The 26,353-nt window shown below is 45.5% G+C and overlaps 1 protein-coding gene across 3 annotated transcripts in view; it reads right to left on the reverse strand.

Annotated features, from left to right (window-relative positions):
• Nucleotides 1-266: 266 nt before the first annotated feature.
• The window catches only part of ALKBH8 (alkB homolog 8, tRNA methyltransferase), a 245,775-nt gene continuing 219,688 nt past the window's right edge, over nt 267-26,353 (reverse strand). For all 3 annotated transcript variants that reach the window (XM_053385748.1, XM_053385747.1, XM_053385746.1), the window contains exons 8-12: nt 16,145-16,251; nt 13,879-14,030; nt 10,522-10,778; nt 2,834-2,983; nt 267-806 (exon numbers count right to left, since the gene is read on the reverse strand). In XM_053385748.1, the coding sequence (XP_053241723.1) occupies nt 273-806; nt 2,834-2,983; nt 10,522-10,778; nt 13,879-14,030; nt 16,145-16,251 (1,200 nt within the window). In that variant the 3' untranslated portion in view covers nt 267-272. The remainder of the gene's footprint in view (nt 807-2,833; nt 2,984-10,521; nt 10,779-13,878; nt 14,031-16,144; nt 16,252-26,353) is intronic.

The raw sequence follows: 26,353 nt of genomic DNA on the forward strand, positions 1-26,353 counted from the left end.
TGTCCTTGTTAAGGGGTGTAAACTGCCTTGAGTACCTCAATGTAGAAAGGCAGAATACCAAATTTAACAAGAGAAATGAAATATACTTGGTTGGTAAAGCCAGAGCAAGATAGAAGTTCCTAAACTGGTAAGTAAAATAATCCCAGCAACACTCTAAAAAGAATATTTATTTTATAAACATAAAGCCAAATGCTGCCCAAATACCCTTTTGCAACCAAATATTTATGTCATCCCCTTTCCACTTTGGCAACCTGCAAGGTTTCATAGATAAGTTACCGCTTTTCAAGAACTACACACCAGTTCCCTTGGTCATAGTAACTCTCTTGTACCTCTATGCAATCTAGCCTCTTGCAGAGCGCTTCCAGTTCTCCTTTGGAGAAGACATGGTAATAACGGTGAAATATGGGACTAAGTTCCTGCGAGTCTGCAGAGCATCCCACAGGCTGATGAGACTGGACATGCCTGTATTTCTTCTTCATGCCATCTTTCAGGTGCCAAGGGACCAGCAAGTCTTGGGAGCCAAAGGATGTTCTGTTGGTATGAACGGGCAGTTTGACATGAACGGCCTGGTTTGCATTGCAACACCTGCTCTTGGGGTGCACTGAACTTTGGCAGTCACTGTCGCCTGTTTCCTCTACTGTGTCACTGCCGAGCTCTTCCGACGCACCACCGCGGGCTCTTTTTTCTTTCAGGTATTTAGACTTCTGGTTCTTGTATTCCTGTTCCATAGCCCAGACATAAATGAGGGCTCTTCCACCCGGCCTCAGCAGCCGGACTAATTCGCAGAGAGCGGCCAGCCTTCTCTCCTGGTCAAGGGGAAAGGAGAACAACGCCTCGAGTACAGCAAAGGAAAACTGATGTGCTCTAGTGGTTTATATAATCAGGAACACCTGTACTGCTCTTTATCTGTTTATTTGGTAAAATAATTTTTTTCCTGCTCTGTAATACCCAAGGCAATTATCAACCTCCATTTGAACGCTGTTGTTTTTCTCTTAAAAGACTGCTTATGCTTGCCATTTTTATGATTGCTTGCTCAAATGAAAAAGGAGCAACCGTCACAGATGTAAGCACATTGTTGTAAGGTGTGCCCAAGTAAGGAAAAAAAGATAACAATTGGTGCCTAAATCTGGATGTTTCATAACAAGACAATCCATAATCTGGGCCCTGGCTCTTCTATGCAAGAAGGGTTTGCTCCTCCCACCTACCAATGGCATCTCAGATGGTGGTAGGATACAGAACAGGGCCTCCTCCCCTAAGAACTGGAGTGTGTGCACAGGTTCATATGGGCAGAAGTAGCCCTTTGGGTATCCAGCGCCAAGCCTTGGGCACCATAGCTTTCCATATCCTGAAACGTGTGTTTGTTGCATATAGAAGCTGGAGTAAAGCAAGCCGGCATAAATTAAGCAGCTGTGACGTATACCAGATTCAAATTCCTGCTTAGGAGTGGGACTACTGCTGACTGAGCCAGCCTAAGCCTGGCAGAGGGAAAACAAGTACAGTGGTACCTCAGGTTAAGTACTTAATTCGTTCCGGAGGTCTGTACTTAACCTGAAACTGTTCTTAACATGAAGCACCACTTTAGCTAATGGGGCCTCCTGCTGCCGCTGCGCCGCTGGAGCACGATTTCTGTTCTCATCCTGAAGCAAAGTTCTTAACCTGAAGCACTATTTCTGGGTTAGCGGAGTCTGTAACCTGAAGAGTATGTAACCTGAGGTACCACTGTACTTAAGACAGTATTTGAGTGACACCACCTTTTCTGCTGGTTTAATTTATGCTAGGTGGCTGGGTCACATGACCATTCTGAACAGGCTTAGGAGTTAGGGCTGGGCAATATATCATCCAAAACCGGTTTGAAGTCCATATCGGCTTCATAGTTTTTGACCTGGCAATATATCGCAAATTATGACGTGTGTGTGTGTGTGTGTGTGTGTGTGCATGCGCTATGCAAAAATCACAATGTGGGAAAAACCCTGAAGCCAGCTAATGCCTCTACATAGTTCCATCCTTATTTCAGATGTTGTAATATATCAGTATATCACAATGTTTAGCTGGTGATATATTGTGATGTTGAAAACCAGATATCGCCCTGCCCTACTTAAGATCCAGGCTGAGTCGCCCCCTCCACACATCCTTTTTAGGGCTTACGATGGCTTAAGATCCACCAGGCTCAACTCAGCCAGCTGGGCCCTAGTTAAGTCTGGATGGGGAAGATGCCTCTGGCTGAGCCAAGAAAGGGGTGTTATGCCAATATAGCCTGGCTGCACCAGAAACCTCCCAGCTCAGCCAGAGACCCATTGGATGGATCCTAACTCCGCCCACCCTTGTTCATCTCGCTATAGGATGGCTCTCTTAGCCAGCTAATGGCTGAGAAGTTAAACATGGGTGTCCTGATGGCCTAGCCCCACCCATCAACGGAAAAGAAAGTGCAACGGAAACCAGCTCATATTGGCTGAAAGCCAAAGTGGATGATGGGTCTTGGCCAAGACCCCTGGGAAGCTGCTGTCCTTCGGAAGAGACAGTGATGGGATAGATAGACCCAGTACAGGCGTACCTTGGTTCATTCAGCTTCTGAAAATGTTCGAAAACCATGGCGCGGCTTCCGATTGGCTGCAGGAGCTTCCTGCACCCAATCAGAAGCCACAGAAGCCATGTCAGACGTTTGGTTTCCAAAAAACGTTCGCAAACCGGAACACACACTTCCAGGTTTTCGGCATTCGGGAGCCAAAATGTACGAGTACCAAGGCGTTCAAGAACCAAGTTACGACTGTATAAGACATCCAGTGTTGCTGTGTAAAGGAAATGGCAACAAATCTTAGGGAAGAGTTTAACTTACCACTGTTGAAAAATGGTGGATGACGGCAATGGAGATACAGGCATCACATGAGCCGCTTCGTACTGGTACTCTGAGAGCATCACACACAAAGGCTTGAAATCCCTTCTCTCCACAAATGTCCACAAGAGTCATGCTACGGTCACAGCCAAACTGCAAGAGAAAATGGGAAGGACTGCACTCTTAACAAGATACATACAAAAGTTTCGTGCGGATTTTGCAAAAATCACCTACAGGCAGGATATCTACTTTCCTTCAGACATTCCCCCCCCCCCCCAACAAAGCCTGCAAGTATTTTGAATTTCTGGAATATTTTTTTCCTCCGCGGAAGAAATAATTGAGTATCTCAAGGTTGGATCTCACTTCTTCAAAATTTTAACTGCATACTTGTGTAGAAATTTGAAGAAAGTGTTACGAAAAAGGAGCAATGCAGAAGCGAGCTCCAGGTGGCTGGAATGGAAAACAGGATGTTGATGTTTTGGGACTGTACCGTGGGAACCAGGGACAGTCTGTTCTGTGCACTGAGTGCCGGATGTTAGCTCAGAGTGGCACATGACCCTGTACTGGAAGTACATGGGTGGAGTTATTCTCTCTCTGCAGTTGGGATGAGAGAGTACAGACATGATTTCTCTGTACTGCTGGAAAGACAGGAATAAAAGCATGTAAATATATTTCTGTCTGTCTCTTTCCCCTCCCTGGGAATGGAGGGGGGGAGGAGTGGTGTGTTCTTCTTCACGTTGGGAAGAATCGCCGATAAAGACCTCGCCTTGATCTTGCCGGGAGTCGCAGACAGGGAGGTCAACAAGGATTCAAGCCGGGCACCTGGAGGGTGGCCAATTCCTCTGACTTTTGGTTTTTATTGGCTTGAATCAACAGAAAGAAGGAATAAAAGAGGACTGTCGAGATGTGACACGCTGAAATGGCACCTCTGGATTTCTCCAGCATGTGTGGTAGAAATGCCGTCTCCTTTGAAATGCTGCACTGCGGTGGCTGTCTTGTCTTCTGAGCCTCCTCTGCTCCACAATGTCCCAGTAAAGTAGTTCGTTATCATTTGGATTTTGCAGAGGGTGTCAAAAGCAAAGTGCTCCTTACTCCCAGAATAAAATAATTTGGTTTCCTTTCCTCAAAATGTCGTTGGCCTTTGGTAGAAGCTAACACCTATTTTTTTTTATTTTTAAAAATGCAATTAAATAAAAATAATTTAAAAAGCATTGCAAACAAGGCAAATTTTGACCAGCAGCCATTTCTACCAGGAAGCTGCTTTATATAGTCTATTTAGTTCAGAACTGTCTGTGTTGATTGCCAGCTGCTCTCCAGGATTTCAGACAGGGATATTCCATCCCAGGCCCAACTGGAGTTGCTGTGGATTGAAGCTCGTACCTTCTGCACGGACGCTAGATGCTCTACCAATGAGCTAGGACTCCCTCCCTGAAATCTTGAGAAAGATTAAAGAAATTTAAGGCACCACTCAACTTCAAACAGGGACTTTAGCCAATGAAGCCGCAGCACTTAAGAGTCCAATGAGGTTCAAAGGTTTAAGTAGCCTTATAGCTCAGCCGGTTAAAGCATGGTGCTGATAACACCAAGGCTGCAGGTTTGATCCCTGTATGGGACAGCTGCCTATTCCTGCTTTGCAAGGGCTTGGACTAGATGATGTTCAGGGTCCCTTCCACCTCTAGAAGTCTATGAACAATTCTATGAAAGGGTTCCATGTACAAACAAGCAGCTGAAAAGAGGAGAAAGTGAGTGCTTCATTGACTGTACCTGTGGCCACCTTCCATGATTAAAAAAAGAGGCACAATTCTTCTGATTTCAATCACACTCTGTCCCAGATATGTACAGTATAAATTGACTGGGAAGCAGGAATTCAATCAAAAAGACAATACTGGAGTGACCTTGAAAAGAGGCAACACTGTACTCTGATGAAATGTAATGAGCTGCAGCTAAGCTAACCAAGAGGAAGAAAGCCTACAACCGGCAGAATATGAGGTTCCTAATTTGCATCTAAATTACATCAAATAATTGTGAAGTCGGGCTTACTTGTAACGTCCTATGTATTAAAGCGAATCCAGTACTGCCCAAAACAAAAGATTAGATCTTGCACTGGGAGGTGGGGAGGGGGGAAGACCCCAGGAGCATTGCCTACCTCAATTGAGATGCAGAGAAGAAACTGCAAAGGCTACAGAGGCTTCAGATTAAATTTGCATTTGATATAAATAATACGATGGGAGCTGCAGGCATGCCCATAATGACTGGACACAGATAATTACGAGTTGCTAAGAAGATGTAATGATCTTACTGGATTATCAGAGGCACTTTCATATTATTTTAATTAACTCATTCTCCCTTTCCCCCCATGCTTATGTGAGCCAGGGTTTCATCTGGATCAGCCCATCATCCCGTCTGAAATCCCAACGTTTAGCCTTGCAGCGGGTGAAGTAACAAAGACGAACACTCCTGAGCATCTGCAGAGTGCCTTTGCCTCACATCCATAACCATACATTTGAAGCAGTATTTTGTTGTTGTTTAGTCGTTTAGTCGTGTCCGACTCTTTGTGACCCCATGGACCAGAGCACGCCAGGCACTTCTGTCTTCCACTGCCTCCCTCAGTTTGGTCAGGCTCATGTTTGTAGCTTCGAGAACACTATCCAACTATCTCGTCCTCTGTTGTCCCCTTCTCCTTGTGCCCTCCATCTTTCCCAACATCAGGATCTTTTCCAGGGAGTCTTCTCTTCTCATGAGGTGGTCAAAGTATTGGAGCCTCAGCTTCAGGATATGTCCTTCCAGTGAGCACTCAGGGCTGATTTCCTTCAGAATTGATAGGTTTGATCTTCCTGCAGTCCATGGGACTCTCAAGAGTCTCCTCCAGCACCATAATTCAAAAGCATCAATTCTTCGGTGATCAGCCTTCTTTATGGTCCAGCTCTCACTTCCATACATCACTACTGGGAAAACCATAGCTTTTACTATACGGACCTTTGTCGGCAAGGTAATGTCTCTACTTTTTAAGATGCTGAAGCAGTATTATACCACTTTAAACAGTCATAGAATCATAGAGTTGGAAGGGATCCAGAGGATCATCTAGTCCAGACATGTCCAACCGGTTGACCATGATCGATAGGTAGATCCCCTGGTGATCCTGATCGCGGGCTTAAGTAAACTGCAATCCTCTCCCACGAAAGCTCAACAACCATTATCTCTCCCAAAAAACTCAGGTCAATCCTCCCCCCAAAAAGCTCAACAACTGTGGTCAATCCTCAATGACAATGGGTAGATCACTGCCAGTTTATTCATACTGGGAGTAGAACACAGTCTCTTGGGAGTTGGACGGGCCTGATCTAGTCCAACCCCCTGAGATGCAGGAATCTCAACACATGGTCCCCCATGGCTTTCCCCAAAGAATCTTAGGAGCTGTTCTGTTCTTCCTGTCCACATTTCTTGAGGCTGTGAAGGAAAGAAACCAAAGTGCCATGGTTTCACCCTATAATAGAGCTATATTTTTGGCAGTGGCCACATTTATTTCTATTACCAGGTTAGCGACGGAGATGGGAAGATGCAAAATATAATAATTATTAGGGAGCCTGCCATCCACAAGATGCTGATTATCTCCCCAAGCTCAGGGAACAAAAAGAACCACAGGATACTGTGGTCATTTTAGCTTTACCTCACAATAACTAACTCCTCCTGGTGGAATTAGATCATTTAAGTCCATTTGAAACCTGATTGATGCGACTCATCAGAAAGCTGATGGAGAGAGAACTACATCTAATTTTGAAATCCAGCCACCAAATGAAATTATGTGGCTCCCTAGAGAAACATCTCAGCTATAACTAATAGCATGAGAGTCTCGAGGAAGCAAATTAAATTCGGGCAAATTCATACAAACACAGCAAGAAAGATGACAGCATGCAGCCACAGTGCGAGACAGAGAAAGGAGAGAGAAATTCCCTTGCTTCACTTGTTCTGAGTCAGACCTTTAACATTTCTTTCACGTAGTGTTTTGTTTTCCCTCACAGAGAGCTGCCGCGTCACCTTTCAGAGAGAAGGGGCTGCGTCTAAAAACGAGAAGGCCATCTCTCGTTGCCACGAAAAGGAGAATTGTATCATATACCCAGTGGGCTCCCTATTTTTATTTTTGGCTTTCTTTTCACCTGTCAGCTGTTTTGAGTCCTTCACCTACAAAATATGTTCCCTTTTCATTGGCTAATAAAGCAATACTTTGATTGAAAGGATGTGTGAGGTTCCCATCATCCCAAATCCACATTTGCCTTTTGGCCAGTGTAGCAAATCTATCACTTGCTTCCAATCCCCAAGAGTCTCTCTCAAAAATCTCTTGGTAATTTTAACACTCCTTTGGCCATTTCTCACACACTCTGTCAAACAATTCAGACCCAAGCTAAAACCACACCAAATTTATGAAGTGAGCCGTTGTGATGTTGCCGGGCATGCTGCAATAATACTGGAGCAACCTGATGTATGTTTATTATTATCATCGTTATAACTGGCAGGCATGTTTATCTCCCTTCTTTCTGCGCACTGATAAAATAAAAGTTCCTATTATAATTCCCTGTCTGGAATTATAATGCATCTGCTTCAGGCAATTTATTTTTAACCAGAAGGAATCTACTGATTTATAAGTGGGCGTGTTTATGCCTGAATGTTGTAGCCTGAAAATAATTATTAGTTGATTTGGGATATTAACTACATTGCAGACGCCAGTTCCTGAATGAGAGAGCTTGCTGGAGAGACAAATCTTAATGACGGATTGCCGCAAAGAGGGAGAAAGTTTAGCAACAATAAAGCTTCTCTTGGCCTCTTCAGGAGCAAGTCTGCTTGGGGTTTGCTTACTGTCTAAAAGTGGCTTTCGAATTGTGTGCCAGTTAACATTTTATTACTCGTAGGGAGCAATCTTAAGGCTAGGGTCTATCAGCTGAGATGTCATAGGATTTGGTAGACCAGTTACACTGGCAGAAGCCAAATATGCCACCATCATAAGAGGTAGGCCAGTGGAAGACTTCAGATATGTCGACTGAACTTCAGAAGAGTCTGATGGATCAGGCCAACGGCCCGTCCAGTCCAGAACTGTATTCTGATAGTGGCTGACCAGATACCTATGGGAAACCCAAAAGCAGGATTCGAGCACAAGAGCTTCAGGCACTCTCTACTCCTGTGGTTTCCAGCAAGTGGTATTCAGAAGCATTGCTGCCTCTAACTGTGGAGGCAGAACACAGTCAAAATGGCAAGCAGCCCATTGATTACCCTTCCCTTCATGCATCTGTCCTTTAAAGCCATCTAGGTTAGCGGTCATCACTGTTTCCTGTGGGAGCAAGTTCCATAGTTTCACTATGCGCTGAGCTGATTAAAGTTCCTGGAATATTCCAAACCAAAGATACCCGGAAGAAGACTAGAGAAACACATTTGTGCATGTAGGCTTTGTGCTCTAAAGCAGGGGTGGCCAACTCACAATCCACGGGGCCATATCTGCCCTACAAAGCAATTTTACCTGGCCCCTGGCAATCTACCTACTTTTAATCAGTGTGGGGTTAACATTTCGCCCCCAGTGCGGTAATGAAAGTGAGGGGTTTTCTTCCACAATGTCATGATTCACGTCTCTGAACTGTGCATGTAATTCCTTGGCAATGTCTAAGCTCCTTTTTATTAGAGCTATGAAGCTCTTACCTGCCCGCGGACTGTCTCACCAGAGTGGTGCATGCTCTAGTTATCTCCCACTTGGACTACTGCAATGCGCTCTACGTGGGGCTACCTTTGAAGGTGACCCGGAAACTACAACTAATCCAGAATGCGGCAGCTAGACTGGTGACTGGGGGCGGTCGCCAAGACCACATAACACCTACATTGAAAGACCTACATTGGTTCCCAGTACGTTTCCAAGCACAATTCAAAGTGTTGGTGTTGACCTTTAAAGCTCTAAACAGCCTCGGCCCAGTATACCTGAAGGAGCATCTTCCCCCCCATCATTCTGCCCGGACACTGAGGTCCAATGCCGAGGGCCTTTTGGCAGTTCCCTCACTGCAAGAAGCAAAGCTACAGGGAACCAGGCAGAGGGCTTTCTCAGTAGTGGCACCCGCCCTGTGGAACACCCTTCCATCAGATGTCAAAGAGATAAACAACTACCTGACATTTAGAAAACATCTGAAGGCAGCCCTGTTCAGGGAAGTTTTTATTGTGTGACATTTTGATGTATTTTTAATCTATGTTGGAAACCGCCCAGAGTGGCTGGGGAAACCCAGCCAGATGGATGGGGTACAAATATTATTATTATTATTCTTGACTTGACGATGGTTTGGAAGGCAATGTGGTTCCTGAGAAAACAGAAATTGGTCACCTTTGCTCTGGGAGCAGGGGTAGGGAAACTGTGTCCTTCAGGGGACCTCAACCAGCGGCCAGGGATTATGGGGGTCGAAGTCCATCAAAATGTGAAAGGCCACAGATTGCCCATCCTTGCTCTACTTTGTCTTTTCCCCCCTCTGGCTTTGTACTTTGAACAGCAGCTGTGAAATGTACTCTGCAGCTGAAGCAGCTCTCCTGGGGTTTTAATCTTCAAGCGCTGCCTGAAAAGGGGGGGATGTGGAACTTTGCTCTCTGTGTTATCACATTTTCTTGACTTTTCTTGGGATTATTACATATAACCTCAGGTATCATTATATGGTAATATAGCATGAATCCAGGCACAGTTGGTCAAACCGGTTAGGCTTGTAATGGCAAAATTTAGTTGTCAAAATACAGACGCAGCAGTTTCAGGACACACTGGAGAGGAAAAACTTCAAGGCAGTGGGAAAAGCCAAGATGGGACTGGGGGGCACAATTTCAGGGGGATCCCCAACTGGAACCAAGAGCTGCAGAAGTCTAGGTCTATGGCCAAGCCTAAGACGCTACAACAATTGTTTCTGCACAGGCTTGATGGGCTTCTACGGAGAGCAGAGATGTGAAACACTGGTGGTAACAGCAGGCGGTATAAGTGTCCTGATCCATATCTCTGTCCCCACCAGGAGGCAAGATGCTACAGCTGCCCCTGCTGGCTTTGTGCTGGTGGACCCTGGACAAGAAAGAGAAGCCAGGAGTTTCAGAACCATGGAAAGCAGCCCTGCGATGGAAGGAGGAGGAGGGAACGAGTTCACTCGAAGATAAAGGGATACTGTTCATTTTTAATCATCTCAAAAGCGAGTGCCAATTTGCCTCTCCACATCCATAATTTGCAGCCGAGTGCATTACAGCCAGTGCCAGCAACTGACAGCCAGGATCCCACCATGATGGCAAGCACATGCTCCAGGTTCCAGATTCGGCCGCCCACAACCCTGGCCTGGTTCTGACACATGCCACAATTGTTATGACGGCTTTATTGGGCTTTAGGAACTCTTTATCATTTTGAATGGCCTGTTTGAATATTGGCTCAACTCAGGTGACCTTCCAAAGCCAAATAAAAGTCAGAATCGCCATCTGAGGGATTGGAAACATCCTCCCCCTGATTCCAGCCTATATATTCGAAACTGAACTACTGTGTTGTAAGTCACTTTGTGGGACCTTTTTGGGAGGCAAAGGAAAGGAGGAGAAAGAAAAAGAAAAAGGGAGGGAAAGCTTTCCATGCAGGAAAAATGTCACAGGAGAGGCAATTCTGATAGGTTAACTATCCCCTTCAAAGCAAGGAGGACTAAAGCCACATAGTTCCTTACCATATGTAAGTCTTTGCGGACTCCTAAATACTTTCCGTTGCCACAGCCGACATCAGCCACAACAGCCCCACACGGCAAAGTCCTCAGGAATTCAACCACTCGCGGCCATGGGCTGTGTCTCGTGCTACTGAAGTGTGTGGCAATCCCTTCATACACCTCATGGACATACTTTTCTTCTAGCTTGGAGGCTTCTCTCTCATTATCCGGGAAGGAGGGCTCTGTGTCCTTACGCTGACTGTCACACACAGAAGGATAAGCTACAGGGTAGGAAAGGAGAAGGATTTCTTTGTCCGTAAACAGAACACAGTGCTCCAAACCAGAGCGGTCCATTTTGGATTGCGCTCACTTAACAGAGAATTCTGAAAACTGCAAACCAAACTGCACATTTTGTTTCAGTTTTAAAATTGAATTGAATTTAAAATGGCACATCTATTACCTAGTTAGTGATCTACACTAATCTATACATTTGATGAACTAAATCAGTGTTTCTCAAACTTGGGTCTCCAGCACTTTTTGGACTACAATGCCCATCATCCACTGGTCTTGCTAGCTAGCTGGAGACTCAAGTTTGGGAAACACTGAACTATATCTCGGTTTAAACTGAGATACTCTAAGAGGATCAGGGTGCAAGAGTATGGTATGGGCAGAGTAGTTACTAGACCTAGGTTTACATCCTAGGAACTGTATCTGAAAAACACTATGGCCAGGATCCAAAACACAAGAAGTATTCTACCCATGCATAGGGGCTTTGAAGACCCTACCCCTTGTACTTTGAGCCCCCTGTGCACCCTCCAAAATTCTGGGGATCTTTTGGAGTGCCATCTCTCAAGGCGTAAGGGGCTTCTACTAGAAGGAAAGATCAGCAACCCTATAATCATGATTACAAAGACTCACTTTGCATGTCTGCATGTAACTGTCAATATTAACCATGGTTTAGAGTTACATTGCACCGAAGTTAATGGTTTATGTGAAACAATAATACCAAATTCTGGCTCAAAAGAGAACCATGGTTAGAATAACCTGTTGCATAGTTAGCACCAGTGCACAAATAACTCTTCAAAACTTTTGATGTTGAGATGGGAAGGGAGGGAAGACTTCTCTTTGGGGAGGGGAGCAGGGGAGGAGAGTGAGTGCGTGCCCCTAGGCTGGATCTCAATTTGCAAACCATGGTTTCTATGCTATATCTGCACCATGTTGCATGCAAAAATGGTACAACTGCATTGTACAAGTTTAAATAAGGGCGAAGACAGGATGCTTCATGGCATGGTGTGGAACCAGCAACAAAAAGCCCAAACTTATATTGGGTGACTACATAGAAGAACGCTCCCTAGGTGTGCCGATGTGGCAACAAACCTTAACAGCAATTCCCAAAGTTTACACCATAAGAAGCAAATAAAAAGATTTTTTTTTCTCTGAACACATCAATCAGATTGTTTGTGTAAAACTGTCTGAACTACTAGAGCTATGCTCGACTCAAAAGTCTTACTTTGATTAAGATGCGCGTTCTGTGCTAAAGGGTTTCTTTGGCCACAGGAATGCTTTCTGGAGGCTAAAAGGTGGGAAATATTGCTTACTCCTGCTGCACTGTCAAAGACAAATTTGTCGCTAGTCGAGAAAAAGGGGTAGTGGTTTGTTTTTAAAAGGAGACAAAAAAGAAAAAAAGGTTATTTCCAGGTGAAATCAATATTGTGTAGCAGCAGCAGACCAACCAAGGAATAAAAGCCCTGTAGTGCAACAGACCCAGTCAAAAGGGCAGGAATCTAACTGCTCACCTGCTGCTGCTCCACCCAACCAATCAGAGGTGGCAAAGCTGGAGAGAGGGTGGGGCTTGGAAGGGATAGCATTAAGTGTTGCAAAGGAAATGGGTCAGCCCTGAGTGAACCATGACCATAGCTGGCAACTTACAGATTTAAAAATAAGGGACCAGCAGCCTCAAAAATAAGGGATCAGCAGACAAAATAAGGGATTTTCCAAACACAGCTATGTTCGACTTCTGAGCCCCTCCAAGCCAAAGGTAGAAAGCCCAGCCAGCAGCCAAACGAAGCCTCAAGCAGTGGTTCCCACAGCGCAGTAACCCGGCAAAGGGGATGAAGCAAGGAAAACCACCGTCACCTCTCCGCTGGGAAGCGCTAAGCAAAAGCGAGTCCCCAGGCAACGCGGCCGATTTGATCGGCACAAGGCATGCAAGCTCCACCCCCCAGTCGTTCTTAGACTCCGTATTGGGTGAGCAACGCAGCCAAGCAACACAGTTGGAGCCTCCCTCCTCCCTGGCCGGCAGGGAGGGAGGGAGAGGAGCTGCTTCCTTTGAAACCCGGGAAATTTAAGGGACATCATCAATAAGGGACAGCAGCAGGACACGGCGCTGGGATAAGGGGGTTTCCTGCCAAATAAGGGACGGTTGACAGCTATGACCATGACATATTGAGAGTCCTGGGAGTGGGAAGGGGAATGGGACCAGTAGGAATGTAGTGGTCACCAGTGGTCACGCCCTAGGGCACAGTTGGCAAGAATATCCAGAGAGGAGGAAAGAAGTGCCCCTACTGCAGGCTGTTAGCTCTCATAGGCCTTCCACTCAGCCCTAGTTTATTCCTTTGGGGCTCCCATATTGCCAAGACAGCTTATTCCACAACTGGAGGCCAGGAGAGCCCAGAGACGAGTGCATGACACTCCTGGGATACAGGAGGGATAGATTATATGGTGCCCTCCAGATCTTGCCATACTGCAACACCCATCAGCCCAGCTGGCAGCATTGTCAATGGTGAGGAAGGCCAGAGTTGCAGTCTGCAACATCTGCAGGATACCACGTTGGCTACTGCTGCAATACGTGGTAAGATGCTGTAGCCTCAGCAAGACATGTTGAAGCTTGCTTTTTAAAAATGCATTTCTTTTACAGGATTTGAATGCTGCTTAATTGCAAAAACGGTTTGCATAAAATATACATTAATATTATTGATAAAAGTCAGAAGTTGAAAACGAATTTACCCAAAATAATTTAAAATTATAAATAAGATCTGCAGTTAAAATACTCGTTCTAAAGTAAATCACTCATTAAAATATATGTTGACTTTACATAGCTGGCCCGACTTGCCTAAAGAAAAGGAAATTGTTTAGCAGGTGCCAAAAACAGTGTGGTTAAGGTGCTGGTCTGGTGTCAATGGGCAGGGAGTTCCACAGAGTCAGAACTGCCATGACCGTTTGATTCCGTACAAGTGTAGAATGAACATGGCACAAGGTTTAATGAGAAGCAGTTAATCCAGCCATGCCTTTAAGAGCTGAGGGCTAAGTGGGGGGAGCATAGCCTTAAAGGAGAGGGACCCAACAAGCTCCATTGTTTGTATCTGAACAACTGGAACTTACAGCAATTGCAAGGGCTTCTCCTCACTTTTCTGAAAGTGAAAGATGTCCTTTCTCCCCTCTTGTTCAAGGTTAAATCTCCAATGTCAGCAGTGACAGCTCCAATTTTCTGTCCTTCAGATGCTTGAACAATGTCAAACTTCCTAGGTGTGATGCTTTAAAACAAAACAGAAGCTAGGATTATTATTATTATTATCTAACATGAGGAGGAAGAATAAGAATAAGAGATTGGATTTGATATCCTGCTTTATCAGTACCTGAAGGAGTCTCAAAGCGGCTAACATTCTCCTTTCCCTTCCTCCCCCACAACAAACACTCTGTGAGGTGAGTGGGGCTGAGAGACTTCAAAGAAGTGTGACTGGCCCAAGGTCACCCAGCAGCTGCATGTGGAGGAGCAGAGACGCAAACCCGGTTCCCCAGATTACGAGACTACCGCTCTTAACCACTACACCACACTGGCTCACCACACATGACAAACATATTAGATGAAATGGTTCGTGGAAACCTGTGAAATTATGAGACAAGTGTCTAAATGTCTATGTACCTGGGGGGGGGGACCCATCTCAGGCTCTGCAGGTTTCGGACCACCAGTTCTTGAAACACCAGCATCAGAAGCTTGGCCTGATTGCCCAGTTGGGGGTACAACAGCCCCCCAGAGACAGTTGGTTCCTCCTGCTCTTCAGAGTTCGAGACTATGACATTGCCGGGCTAAAACAAATTGCTCTGCACTACTACATATTGCTGCAGGTCCCTCTTGGATCTGCATACCTCATTTGCTGACATTACGGACCTAGGACCCTCGTACCTACGGGACCACCTCTCCTGGTATGTCCCACAGAGGACCTTACAGTCTTCAAATAAAAACATCCTGGAGATCCCGGGCCACAGGGAGGTTAGGCTGGCCTCAACCAGAGCCAGGGCTTTTTCAGCCGTGGCCCCGATCTGGTGGAACACTCTGTCACAAGAGACTAGGGCCCTGCGGGACATGACATCTTTCCGCAGGGCCTGCAAGACAGAGCTGTTCCACCAGGTCTTTGGCCAAGGCACAGTCCGACCTCCTCTCTCCTTCTGTAATCCTCATAGAACTCTAGCCCAATGGTTGCCATTAATTTGATTCTGAATTGATTTTAGAATGTATTTCAATTAATTGACTGTGATTTTATGTAAATTGTGCTATTTTTACTGTTGTTAGCCGCTCTGAGCCCGGCTTTGGCTGGGGAGGGCGGGATATAAATAAAATTTTATTTTTTGTTGTTTATTTATTTGCAGACCTTGATACTGACAAGGGAAATGCCCACAATGCAGACCTTTCAGAGCAAGGGCAATGCCCTGATAGTGCCTCAAAGGAGCCCGGGTTCAAATCGCTGATCAGCCATGATGTTCTCTTTGGGCAAGAGGCTGCCTCTTTATTTAATCTACCTCACACGGTTGCTGAGAGAATGAAAGTGGGAGGAAAGACCCATAAATACCATTCTCGAGCACCCGGGAGGATTGGTGGGATCGTAACATAATGAATAAATCTGCCTGGTACAGGAAAAGGAATCTTGGGAACTCTGTTGCCCAAGTATCCCTCTGTACAGTCTGTCTGAGCTTCCTCAGGGAAAACTCCAAATCTTTCTCACGTCCAGCCTTTTCCCCCTCAACTTGATAAACGAGCTTCATTAATGCAGAATTTGCCATGGAGGGGCGGTGTATCTGTCCAGGGGACTAGTTGAGAGCCCGTCAGAATTGCTGACTTGAAAAGTCGTCAGCACTTGACTCCCAGCAAGACAAGCGCTCAGCCTGTTATTGACTTCTATGCTGCTGAGCCGAGTTCAGCCGTGGCAGAATAAACTGCAGCAAATCATATCATTGCTTTGCGAGTTTGAATAAAGCAGACCTAAAAACCACATACCCGTGCACACTACCTCACCATTTTTAGTTATCCTATAACATCTAGCCTGGTTTCTAAAGCCAACATAAATGGGCATGTCTTCAAAGGGCCCACGTCCCTGCCTATCACCTCTATTCCTCATGAGTGGAGAATTTGTGGTATTCCAGCTGTTATTGGACTCCGACTCCCATCAGCCCCTGCCAGCATGGCCAATGATCAGGGAGGATGGGAGTTGGAGTCCAGGATCATTTGGAGGACCACAGACTCCCTAGCCCTGCAGTAAATTATCATCATTAACTGGTGACTGCTAAAGAAACAAGAAGGGAAGTCTGTCGCCAGTCTGCTCTGCCATTTTTATGCATGTAATATCATTAACTTATGACTGTCAACACCTACCCATGGGTCCAGAGGTATCTAGATTCTCCAGACATTACCAGCAAGCTACGCTGAGGCAGCATAACTGCTGCGGCATGTCCATCCGGATGTTTGAAATCCATAACAATCTGTGGAAAAGAGGGGGAAATCATCTGTTATTTCTGAGAATTAACTGTAAGTAGGCAAGATTTGTAGCGATGTATGGAAGTGAGAGCTGGACCATAAAGAAGGCTGATCGCCAAAGAATCGATGCTTTTGAATTATGGTGCCGGAGGAGACTCTTGAGAGTCCCATGGACTGCAAGAAGATCAAACCGATCCATTCTTAAGGAAAGCAGCCCTGAGTGCTCACTGGAAGGACAGATCCTGAAGCTGAGGCTCCAATACTTTGGCCACCTCATGAGAAGAGAAGACTCCCTGGAAAAGACCCTGATGCTGGGAAAGATGGAGGGCACAAGGAGAAGGGGATGAGATGGTTGGACAGTGTTCTCGAAGCTACCAGCATGAGTTTGACCAAACTGCGGGAGGCTGTGGAAGACAGGAGGGCCTGGCGTGCTCTGGTCCATGGGGTCACGAAGAGTCGGACACAACTAAACGACTAAACAACAACAACAACAGGCAAGATTTGCCACAGAAGTCAGCATTTTGATTGTCTGTGTATGGACACAGCAGGCATTTGCACTCAGAATCACACAGTCTTTGGGAACACAGAAGCTGCCTTGTACAGAATCAAGCCATTGGTCCACCAAGTTCAGTACTGCCTGCACTGACTGGAAGTGGCTCTCTAGGTATTCAGGAATGGGACATTCCAAGGTGTACCTAGAGATGTTGGAGATCAAACCTGGGAACCTTCTGACTGCAAAGCAGAAGCTCTGCCACTGAGCTACTGCCCTACAATTTTACAAGGGGTTTTGTGATGGACTGGCTGGATGCAGAGAACTGGTGGGAGGAGGAGGCTGGCAGAAGCTGAAGAAGCAACAGGGTTTAGTGAGCAGGAAGAGTCTGTGACAGAGAGCACTCCAGAACCAGCGGCTGGAGAGGAGGGGGGCCAAGAGTCAGCAACGTTTCAGGCTCATGAGGAGGCCGGGCTGTCCCCCACTTCTGCTGCGACCAGCTCCCCTCCCCTCCAGTTTCCCAGAATCCAAAGCGGTATGATGAGGGCGCAGCAAAGACCGGCAAGACGAAGGAGCCTCAGATTGCTTGGGAAGGAATCAGGGAGGAGGAGACTTAGGGAGTAGTGGGAAGGCAGGGACCTTCGGTCCCCACAACTACCTCATGGGGCAAGCTCTACCGGGATGAGTTGCTTTGCTCACTAGGCTTGGCCTCCTGAGCTGTCTTGCTTCTTTGAATAAAGAGTCAACTGAAGCCGTGTGAGCTATTGCTGACGTGCTCCTGTCAGGTTTGGACAAATTCATACAGAATAAGGCTATGCATGGCTATTAGTCAAGACAATGATATACTTTCTCCAGGATCAAAGCCAGTATGATTCTGAATACCAGTAGCTGGGGTACACCATGACAGAGCTATTGCCCTCGTGTCCTGCTTGTGGGCTTCCCAGAGACATCTAGTTGGCCATTCATTGACGTTTAGGGTGGCCTGCCAGGGCATCACCCCTGGTTTTGCAGTCCAAGGCAGGCAGCAAAAAACAAGGAAACTTACAGGACTGCCATACCTTAAAGTCCTTAAAGGACTGCCATACCTGGCTGGTGGGGCTGTGCAAAACCTGGTGGGTTGCAGGTTGTATGGACCACACAGGGAGCAAATAAAAAATGAAATTACCGTATTTTCCCATGTATAAGACTATATTTTTCCCAAAAATGTTTAAGTTTAAAGTTGGGGGCGTCTTATACATGGAACGTTTAAAATATTTATTTCTTAATTTGGGCTCAAAAAATAGGGGTCGACTTATAGACGAAAAATACGGTAAATGTCCTCCCCCCCCCCCAAAAAAGGGACACAACCTAGCACTGGCCATGGCTGAGAACCAGCACTCAAAATGCCCCATTTAAGTACAGTGGTACCTCGGGTTAAGAACTTAATTCGTTCTGGAGGTCCGTTCTTAACCTGAAACTGTTCTTAACCTGAGGTACCACTTTAGCTAATGGGGCCTCCCGCTGCCGCCGTGCCACCACCGCGCGATTTCTGCTCTAATCCTGAAGCAAAGTTCTTAACCCGAGGTACTTTTTCTGGGTTAGCGGAGTCTGTAACCTGAAGCATCTGTAACCCAAGGTACCACTGTACACAGGAACCTGCTGGATCAGGCCAGTGGTCCATCTAAGTCCAGCATTTTCTTCTCACAGCAGCCAACCAGATGCCTATGGGAAACCTGCAAGTAGGGACTGTGTGTAGTAGCAACTGGTATTTAGAAGCATTGCTGCCTCCAACAGTGGATATTATAGTGGCAATATGTGTAGAAGAATACATGGGGAAACATGCATCAACCAAATTTTGTAAAGGCAAAATATGGCTAGATGGCTTATGGGGGAAATTAAAAACAATATTCACAAACACAATAGAAACAGAGTGTGAAACAGAAGAAGCTGTTAGGTGGTGGAGGGAAGTCACAGGGTGAGGAATAAGGAAAAGCTATTTAGATACATACACACAGAATTGAAAATAGCTATAATTCGAAATGTGCTGTAAAGTGTGTTATGAAGATGAAATAATTTAAAATAAAGAATATCAAGTATACACCCACATTTTGCAAGAGGGTTTTGCCCTAGTTCCGCCTCCTCAAATGCCATCGTAGAAGCCTTCCAGAAAGTAATTTCTATCCCACTTTTAATAATAATAGCAATAATAATTATGATAACAATAATCCTTTTGCAGTTTCAAAGGCTTCTGTTCTGACTCCACCTTGCCGAGGCCACTTGCCGAAGGAGCCAGATAGCACACCCCCCCCCGCCTCTTTGTAAGTCTTTATCCCAGCAGCGCAATCCAAGTCGCCACTTCTTTGTCTCGTCCCCCCCAACACACCCACAGACACAAAAGGAAAGGGAGGGAGGTGCATTAAGGCTCCTGGTCTTCTTTTTAATTCACTAAGGACTAGCAATCAATAGCGCTACTTCTGCCACTGCCAAATCAATCCGCCTCTCATGACAGCTTTCCTCCACAGGAGCGATTTCCAATTACTATTTTCGCTTCTACCCATTTTCTTTATTCTCGGAGGTGGCAAAGCCAATGAAGATCAAATTTCCAGCTTGCCCATTGTGCACCGCTAAGGACTGCAGTCAATAATACGTGTTATATATACAAATTTTAATATGTGTCTATATTATGGGAGGCGATGCTGGATATCTGATCTCGTACAATCCTTTCCAATGTTTCTTTCAAAGGGGGGGGGGGTTCGGACTAGCGTGTCTTCACACCCAGCCCTTCCCTCAAAAGCGTGAGCGATACGCATGAAGCTAAGAATACCACTCTGCAGTGTAAACATGACGCTGGAGCGAGCGTTCGTGACGAGGAAATGCGTGGAAGAGCATGCAAAGATGCCTAGATAGACATAGGAGCAGGCACTTGCATTCTGAAGGCTGCTCCCACTGCTAAAGGCATGGGCAAAATAATGCAGGGGGGGAGCAGGGGGAGGTGGGGTGGGGAGAGAGAATTCAAAGAGAAGAGAGGCTGGGAGAGAAAGGGGCATTTCTTTGAGCTAGGAAAGTTCCACAAGGCTGCTTGCACAGAGGTGAAATTGCATTTGGCAGGCCATGTAGACAAAAAAAAAGAGAGAGAGAGAGAGTGAAGGAGGGGGAAATCATTGTTAAAGAGGCTATATAGAAAGTGAGTCATTGTTTGATAATGATAGCTATAACATTGGCATGGGGAATAAGGGATGCAATGTGATTTTTTTAAAAAGAAAGAAAGAAAGAGGAACAAAAGCCTTGCAAAGTGATACCTTTATTTGGATCAAATTCTGCAGCTGTAGGACAACTTCCAGATTACACTTAACTCTTCATTCGGCAGATCTGAGGGACGCAACAGCTTGCAAGCTCCTACCACGGGGGTTGAACAGCAGCTCACCTCTTTTAAACTTCTATTGAAATGGAACCTGCTTATCTATTACATCTCCTATGATAGATAGAAGCTGAAGATAGAAGATAGAAGCTGAGGCTCCAATACTTTGGCCGCCTCATGAGAAGACTCCCTGGAAATGACCCTGATGTTGGGAAAGATGGAGGGCACAAGGAGAAGGGGATGAGATGGTTGGACAGTGTTCTCGAAGCTACCAGCATGAGTTTGACCAAACTGCGGGAGGCAGTGAAAGACAGAAGTGCCTGGCGTGCTCTGGTCCATGGGGTAACGAAGAGTCGGACACAACTAAACGACTAAACAACAACAACAACAATGATAGATAGATAAATAAATAAATAGATAGACGATAGGGAGATAGGGAGATAGGTAGGTAGGTAGATGATATAGATATAGATAGATGTCTCTGCTCTTACACACTTCTTGAACACAGGAAGCTGTCTTATACTGGCATGATTTGTACACTACACTAAGCCAAACCACGACTAAGTGTGAATGAGCAAGTGTGAGAGCACACTTAGTGCATGCTGCTGCATTCTGCACTTGTTAGAGCTTCCAAGTCCTCCTTGAGGGAAGTCTCATGTGCAGTGCATTGCAATAATGCAATACGGAGGTAACCAGGACATGGGACACCGTTGCCTGGTTACCTTTCTCTGCAGTAAGAACTGCAGCAAGTATGAATGAACTTTCAAATCGAAACCAGTGTATCATCCACCCATCAGATGGGAGCGAAGCAAGAGATGGGTCAGTAGCCAGTGCAGATTAGAGTGAGAAAGAAGAAACGGGATCTAAATCGGCTGATGTGCTGATGTCTTTCTTCTTCAGATACCAGGAGAGGGAAAGTGTTTGGGTTGTATCCAGCTATGTCCTACTCGAAGCAGGCTCATTGAAATTGGTAAAACTTGTGGAAGATGAGGATAAACTATGGCCCAAACTTGAGTCCAACATGACAGATGCAACTACCACTACATGCTCTTTGGTTCTTTAAAAACAAATTTAGACCTTGCCCTAATTTTCAAAACAGATGCTTATGTATGACTTTTAAGTGCTAGACAGAAAAGAGTTTACTTGTCTCCTTCACTATCCCCCCCTCTTGGCATCTCATCCAACGTTCAATAAATGGCATAGGCTATGGTATCAGGAGACAGAGGGACAAAGGCATTAAATTTCTGTGTGATCTTTATGCTAATGGAACCCCAATCTCTCAAGAACAGCTAAAATATAAATTAGGTAACCAGCCTCTCCTGTGGCTACTCTTGACAACAACTTCTGAACATAAACACACAATAAATCTTTCTCAGAAAGTGCCACTCGTCATTTAACCTTTTTTAAAAAAAACTCCAATTAAAAATCGGAACGCCGTATCAAGGGGTTTAATTTCATCTTTATGTAAATTTATTTTGGTTGCTGAGTACAACAATCTGAAGGGGACCAAGATGGTGTGGGAAGGACTTGGATTGCATCATTCTTGTTTATACTTTGCTCAGATTGTGGCAAAAAAATATAAATCCATCTCAGAGAGGAACAGAGAGTTAACACTAAAATCAATTCACTGATGGAATTTAACTCCTCGTGGATTGGCATATATGCCTCCCTCTTCCTCAGCGAGATGCTGGCATGGGTGCCAGGAGAAGGCACATATGTCCACATGTGGTGGTATTGTGCCAAACACCAAAATTCTGTACCTCAATTTTCCAGGAAATAATTAAGATTATAGGTCATAGTGATTCCCCTCCCCTGCCCCCTGTGGCACTACTGAATATATTTGAAAACAGAAAAGCACCATCCCATTGCAAAGAATTGGGGTCACATTTGTTAACTGCTGCCTTAGCTATTATGGCTAGACATGGGAAGGACTTAGTAGATGCCAACCTTCTATCCTGGTATAATAAAGTGTGGGAGATTGCCTTAATTGGAGGGAGGGAACTTACTTACAAATTGAGATTGGCTAGAGAACAAAGCAAGACAGACATGCTTTGTGTGTGATTTTATTAAATATGTTAACGACGATTCGCACAACTTAAACCCAAATCCAACATTTAACAGATTTTGATTGATTCAGTAAGATATACCCAGCAGTCCCCTCTCCATCCTCTTTTTCTCTTCTGTACACTATTATCTCCAACTCATTTATAAGGCTCTACATATCCTGCTGTGCAAAGATGTTCTCTATCCATTAATCTACTTTTACCAATCTTTTTTTCCAAAAAGGCTATATTCAGTATTCATAAATCAAAATGTTTTGATACCGTATTTCTTCAAATATAAAAAAGCTATTTACAAAAAAAGAAAAAATATTAATGAACCTATGTTTGTCGTGTCTGTTGAAATCTAAATCTTAGTAGGACTACAGCAGGCACATCCAATTCCCAAGAGACTGTGATCTACTCGTAGTATAAAAAGACCAGCTGTGATCTACCCATTGTCATTGCTAGGAGTTGTTAAGCTTTTCGGCAGGGGATTGACCAAAGTTCTGGAGCTTTTTTAAGGGGAAGGTTTGCCCAAAGGCGATCACTAAACTTCAGGCCATGATCTACCTGGGACACCCCCGCGATCTACTGGTAAATCATGATCTACCTGTTGGACATGCCTGGACTACAGCATTGGAAACAATCCTTTGCTTCACAATTGCTCCCCAGTCCTTACTGAATGTGAGGCTGGATCCTTCCAATACAACCATTTGTACCCCGGTGGCAACAGCCCGGCTACTCTTGCTTCCAGGGTGCATATGAAAGAGATGCCCCCCCCCCCCACTCTGGACAAACCAACATTGGCAAAAAGTGCTCTCAACTATCATTTCATATAAATAATGCTAATTTGAAAGTATATTGCCTCCCAAAGCCCTTTCAAAGCACAATGAAGTCTCCAAGCTGCATCTAGGGTTGCTAGATCTAGATCAGGCTTCCTCAACCTCGGCCCTCCAGATGTTTTTGACCTACAACTCCCATGATCCCTAGCTAGCAGAACCAGTGGTCAGGGATGATGGGAATTGTAGTCTCAAAACATCTGGAGGGCCGAGGTTGAGGAAGCCTGTTCTAGACCAATGATGAGGAGCTGGTGGCCAGCCAATTTGGAATGGAGGCAAATCCCATCTGATGGCGTACAAATGCCTTGACCTCGCATGTCTTCAATACACGACTTGCCATCTTATCGCTTGTCCGATAACGCCAGGCCACAAGCTACCTATACTTCTCCATCCTATCGATTTGCTTATTTGGAATTAGAGTCTGCCTGCCCTAAGCCACAAAGTATTTGCTGCTGAAAGTTTGCTGCCGGGAACTTTTGGCTCCTGAGGCCGAGAGTTTAACAGTTTTCATTGCCTCTTGATCTCTCACACGCTGACTGGTGTAGCGAGAACTTAATCCCCCCCAGGAAAAGTAATGCAGGCCTTGGGCACCTCATGCGATTACAAAGCCAAGGATTCAAGCCAGGCTCCCAGCATAGCCTGGTTTATTAAATTTCACCAACCGCCCACGCTCAGCTTCTTACAAAAGGCTCCCACTGCTTCCTCAGCCGCCTTCCTTTTACGAACAAGAAGCATTTAATGCTGTTTAGTCTCTGTATTATTTGCCTCTTTGAGAGGATTTTGCTACATTGGAATATGCCCAGAACTGATGCAGGCAAGTGCCACCACCTCTGACGTGATCAGACCCTCTGGATGCATCAGAATATAAGGGCTGCCTTGCCGGATCCAGAGCAAGGTCTGTCTAGTCCACTATTCTCTTCTGAATGTCAGAACAGTGTGCTTATGAGCGGAGCATGACAATTATGTCCTTCTGCTTCTCTTTGTCCCAGCAGTGGGTGTACTTATGCTCCACTTGGCCACAGCTGTCAATTTTGTTTACAAGTGAGGCCTGCAACAAAATGTGGCAGTATGGAGTGTGCCCTGTTCAGGATTCCAGCTGCCCCATTCCATTCCCCCTGCCAGCCTCTTGGCTTTCCATATTCAACCTCTGTGGAGGGAAGTAGGTGGGTATTTAAAAAGGTAAAGGGACCCCTGACCATTAGGTCCAGTCGTGACCGACTCTGGGGTTGCGGCGCTCATCTCGCTTTATTGGCTGAGGGAGCTGGCATACAGCTTCCGGATCATGTTGCCAGCATGACTAAGCTGCTTTTGGTGAACCAGAGCAGCGCACGGAAATGCTGTTTTCCTTCCCACCGGAGCGGTACCTATTTATCTACTTGCACTTTGACGTGCTTTCGAACTGCTAGGTTGGTAGGAGCTGGGACCAAGCAACGGGAGCTCACCCCGTTGCGGGGATTCGAACCGCCAACCTTCTGATCAGGAAGCCCTAGGCTCTGTGGTTTAACCCACAGCACCACCCGCATCCCAGGTGGGTATTTACTTACTCCTTAATAACAAAACCCAACTCCCAATCCAGCGCTTCTCCTAAACCCGTATGGCAGTCACCAACCATTCTCCTCCCTTCTGAACCCTTAATTTACTGGTAGCTCAGTAACTGTGGGGTACAGGCATGGTACAGACCCAGACAGATACAGCTGTTATGCCCATCTAATCATTTTAGGTACACACACTGGCATGAAATAAGTCCACAAAAGTTTACTATATTTTTCAGGAGCTCGTCTGCCTTCACATACCCAGGAAAGATAATTGGTGACGTTGTCAGCATCCCAAAAGAGAGAAAGATTGAGAGATAAATCTTTTATTTAACTGATTTCTTTGTAACAAAACACAGCCATCTGGAGACAATGTTTTACTTGCGACGGGGTTTTACTTTACTGTTGGTGTCCATTGTAAGTTTTCTGTTTTGCACTGTGCCTGGCACATAGCTCTGGGGAAAGCATCTGTCTACTCCAAATCTACCATATGCACACCTAATCCCCCTCCTCCTTTGGGTACCACTCCTTGCCATACCTGCAGCACCATCCCAGGTACATGTCCCTTCTGAGGCTCACAGGGGCTGCAGCTCAGGTTCAAAGCCCAGAGAGCTAAGGGAGCTGGGCATGTTTAGCCTGGAGAAGAGGAGGTTAAGGGGTGATATGATAGCCATGTTCAAATATATAAAAGGATGTCACATAGAGGAGGGAGAAAGGTTGTTTTCTGCTGCTCCAGAGAAGCGGACACGGAGCAATGGATCCAAACTACAAGAAAGAAGATTCCACCTAAACATTAGGAAGAACTTCCTGACAGTAAGAGCTGTTTGACAGTGGAATTTGCTGCCAAGGAGTGTGGTGGAGTCTCCTTCTTTGGAGGTCTTTAAGCAGAGGCTTGACAACCATATGTCAGGAGTGCTCTGATGGTGTTTCCTGCTTGGCAGGGGGTTGGACTCGATGGCCCTTGTGGTCTCTTCCAACTCTATGATTCTATGATTCTATGATTCTATTGCTAGTCAATGCAGAATCACAGACTTCAACCTTTTCAGACCTGGGATTCACTTTAATCCCAACATACATTTGAGGACCAATTTCTTAATTTCCCCCCTACTTTTATGTCCCTTTCAGCTCAGTACATACGCTCAGGAGTTAAGTCCCAGTGAGGGCTTCCTTCCACCTAAGAGCAAACACTTTCTTATATCTATTACTGAAGGGCCCCCAAACAACCACACAAAGTCACAATTGCTGTGTTCCCTCTTTTCCTTCCTTCTTTCCTTATGGCTGGAATTTGGGTGTAGCATGAGGGGAAAGACGCTTCCAAGCAGGAATTTCCATAGCTTGGGGGGGGGGGAACCTAGAGTGATAGGGGTCCCTGAAATTCCTGTTTGAAAGTATTATGGAGGATTCTCCAGGCCTGAAATGCAAGAGAAGAGGGTATATGTTTAAAGAAAAACTACTCTTTAGCAAGAAGATCCACATACTTAATGAAAGCCATCACTTTGGTCAACGTTATCGTATAGGAAACATGTGGATTTAATTTCAATGCAGCATCACTTGCTTTTGAAATGGATTTGTAAAAACCCATTTGGGGAAACTACTCTCTGAGACTGCAACGCTCTTACAGTTGTGCTTAACTCCTAATGAAGAAAAATGGGGATTCGCAGGAACATATGAAATACCGCATTCTCAAAGACATTCATTCCATTTTATATGCAAAATAAAAGAGATATAATTTACTTGAAATAGGTAGATGAAACCTTTCATATCCCTCCTCAGCAGGTTGGGGACAGGTAAAAAACCCCTGACCATTAGGTCCAGTCGTGGCCGACTCTGGGGTTGCGGCACTCATCTCGCTTTATTGGCCGAGGGA

This window comes from Podarcis raffonei, chromosome 4 (genome assembly GCF_027172205.1).
Source record: "Podarcis raffonei isolate rPodRaf1 chromosome 4, rPodRaf1.pri, whole genome shotgun sequence".
NCBI lineage: Eukaryota > Metazoa > Chordata > Lepidosauria > Squamata > Lacertidae > Podarcis > Podarcis raffonei.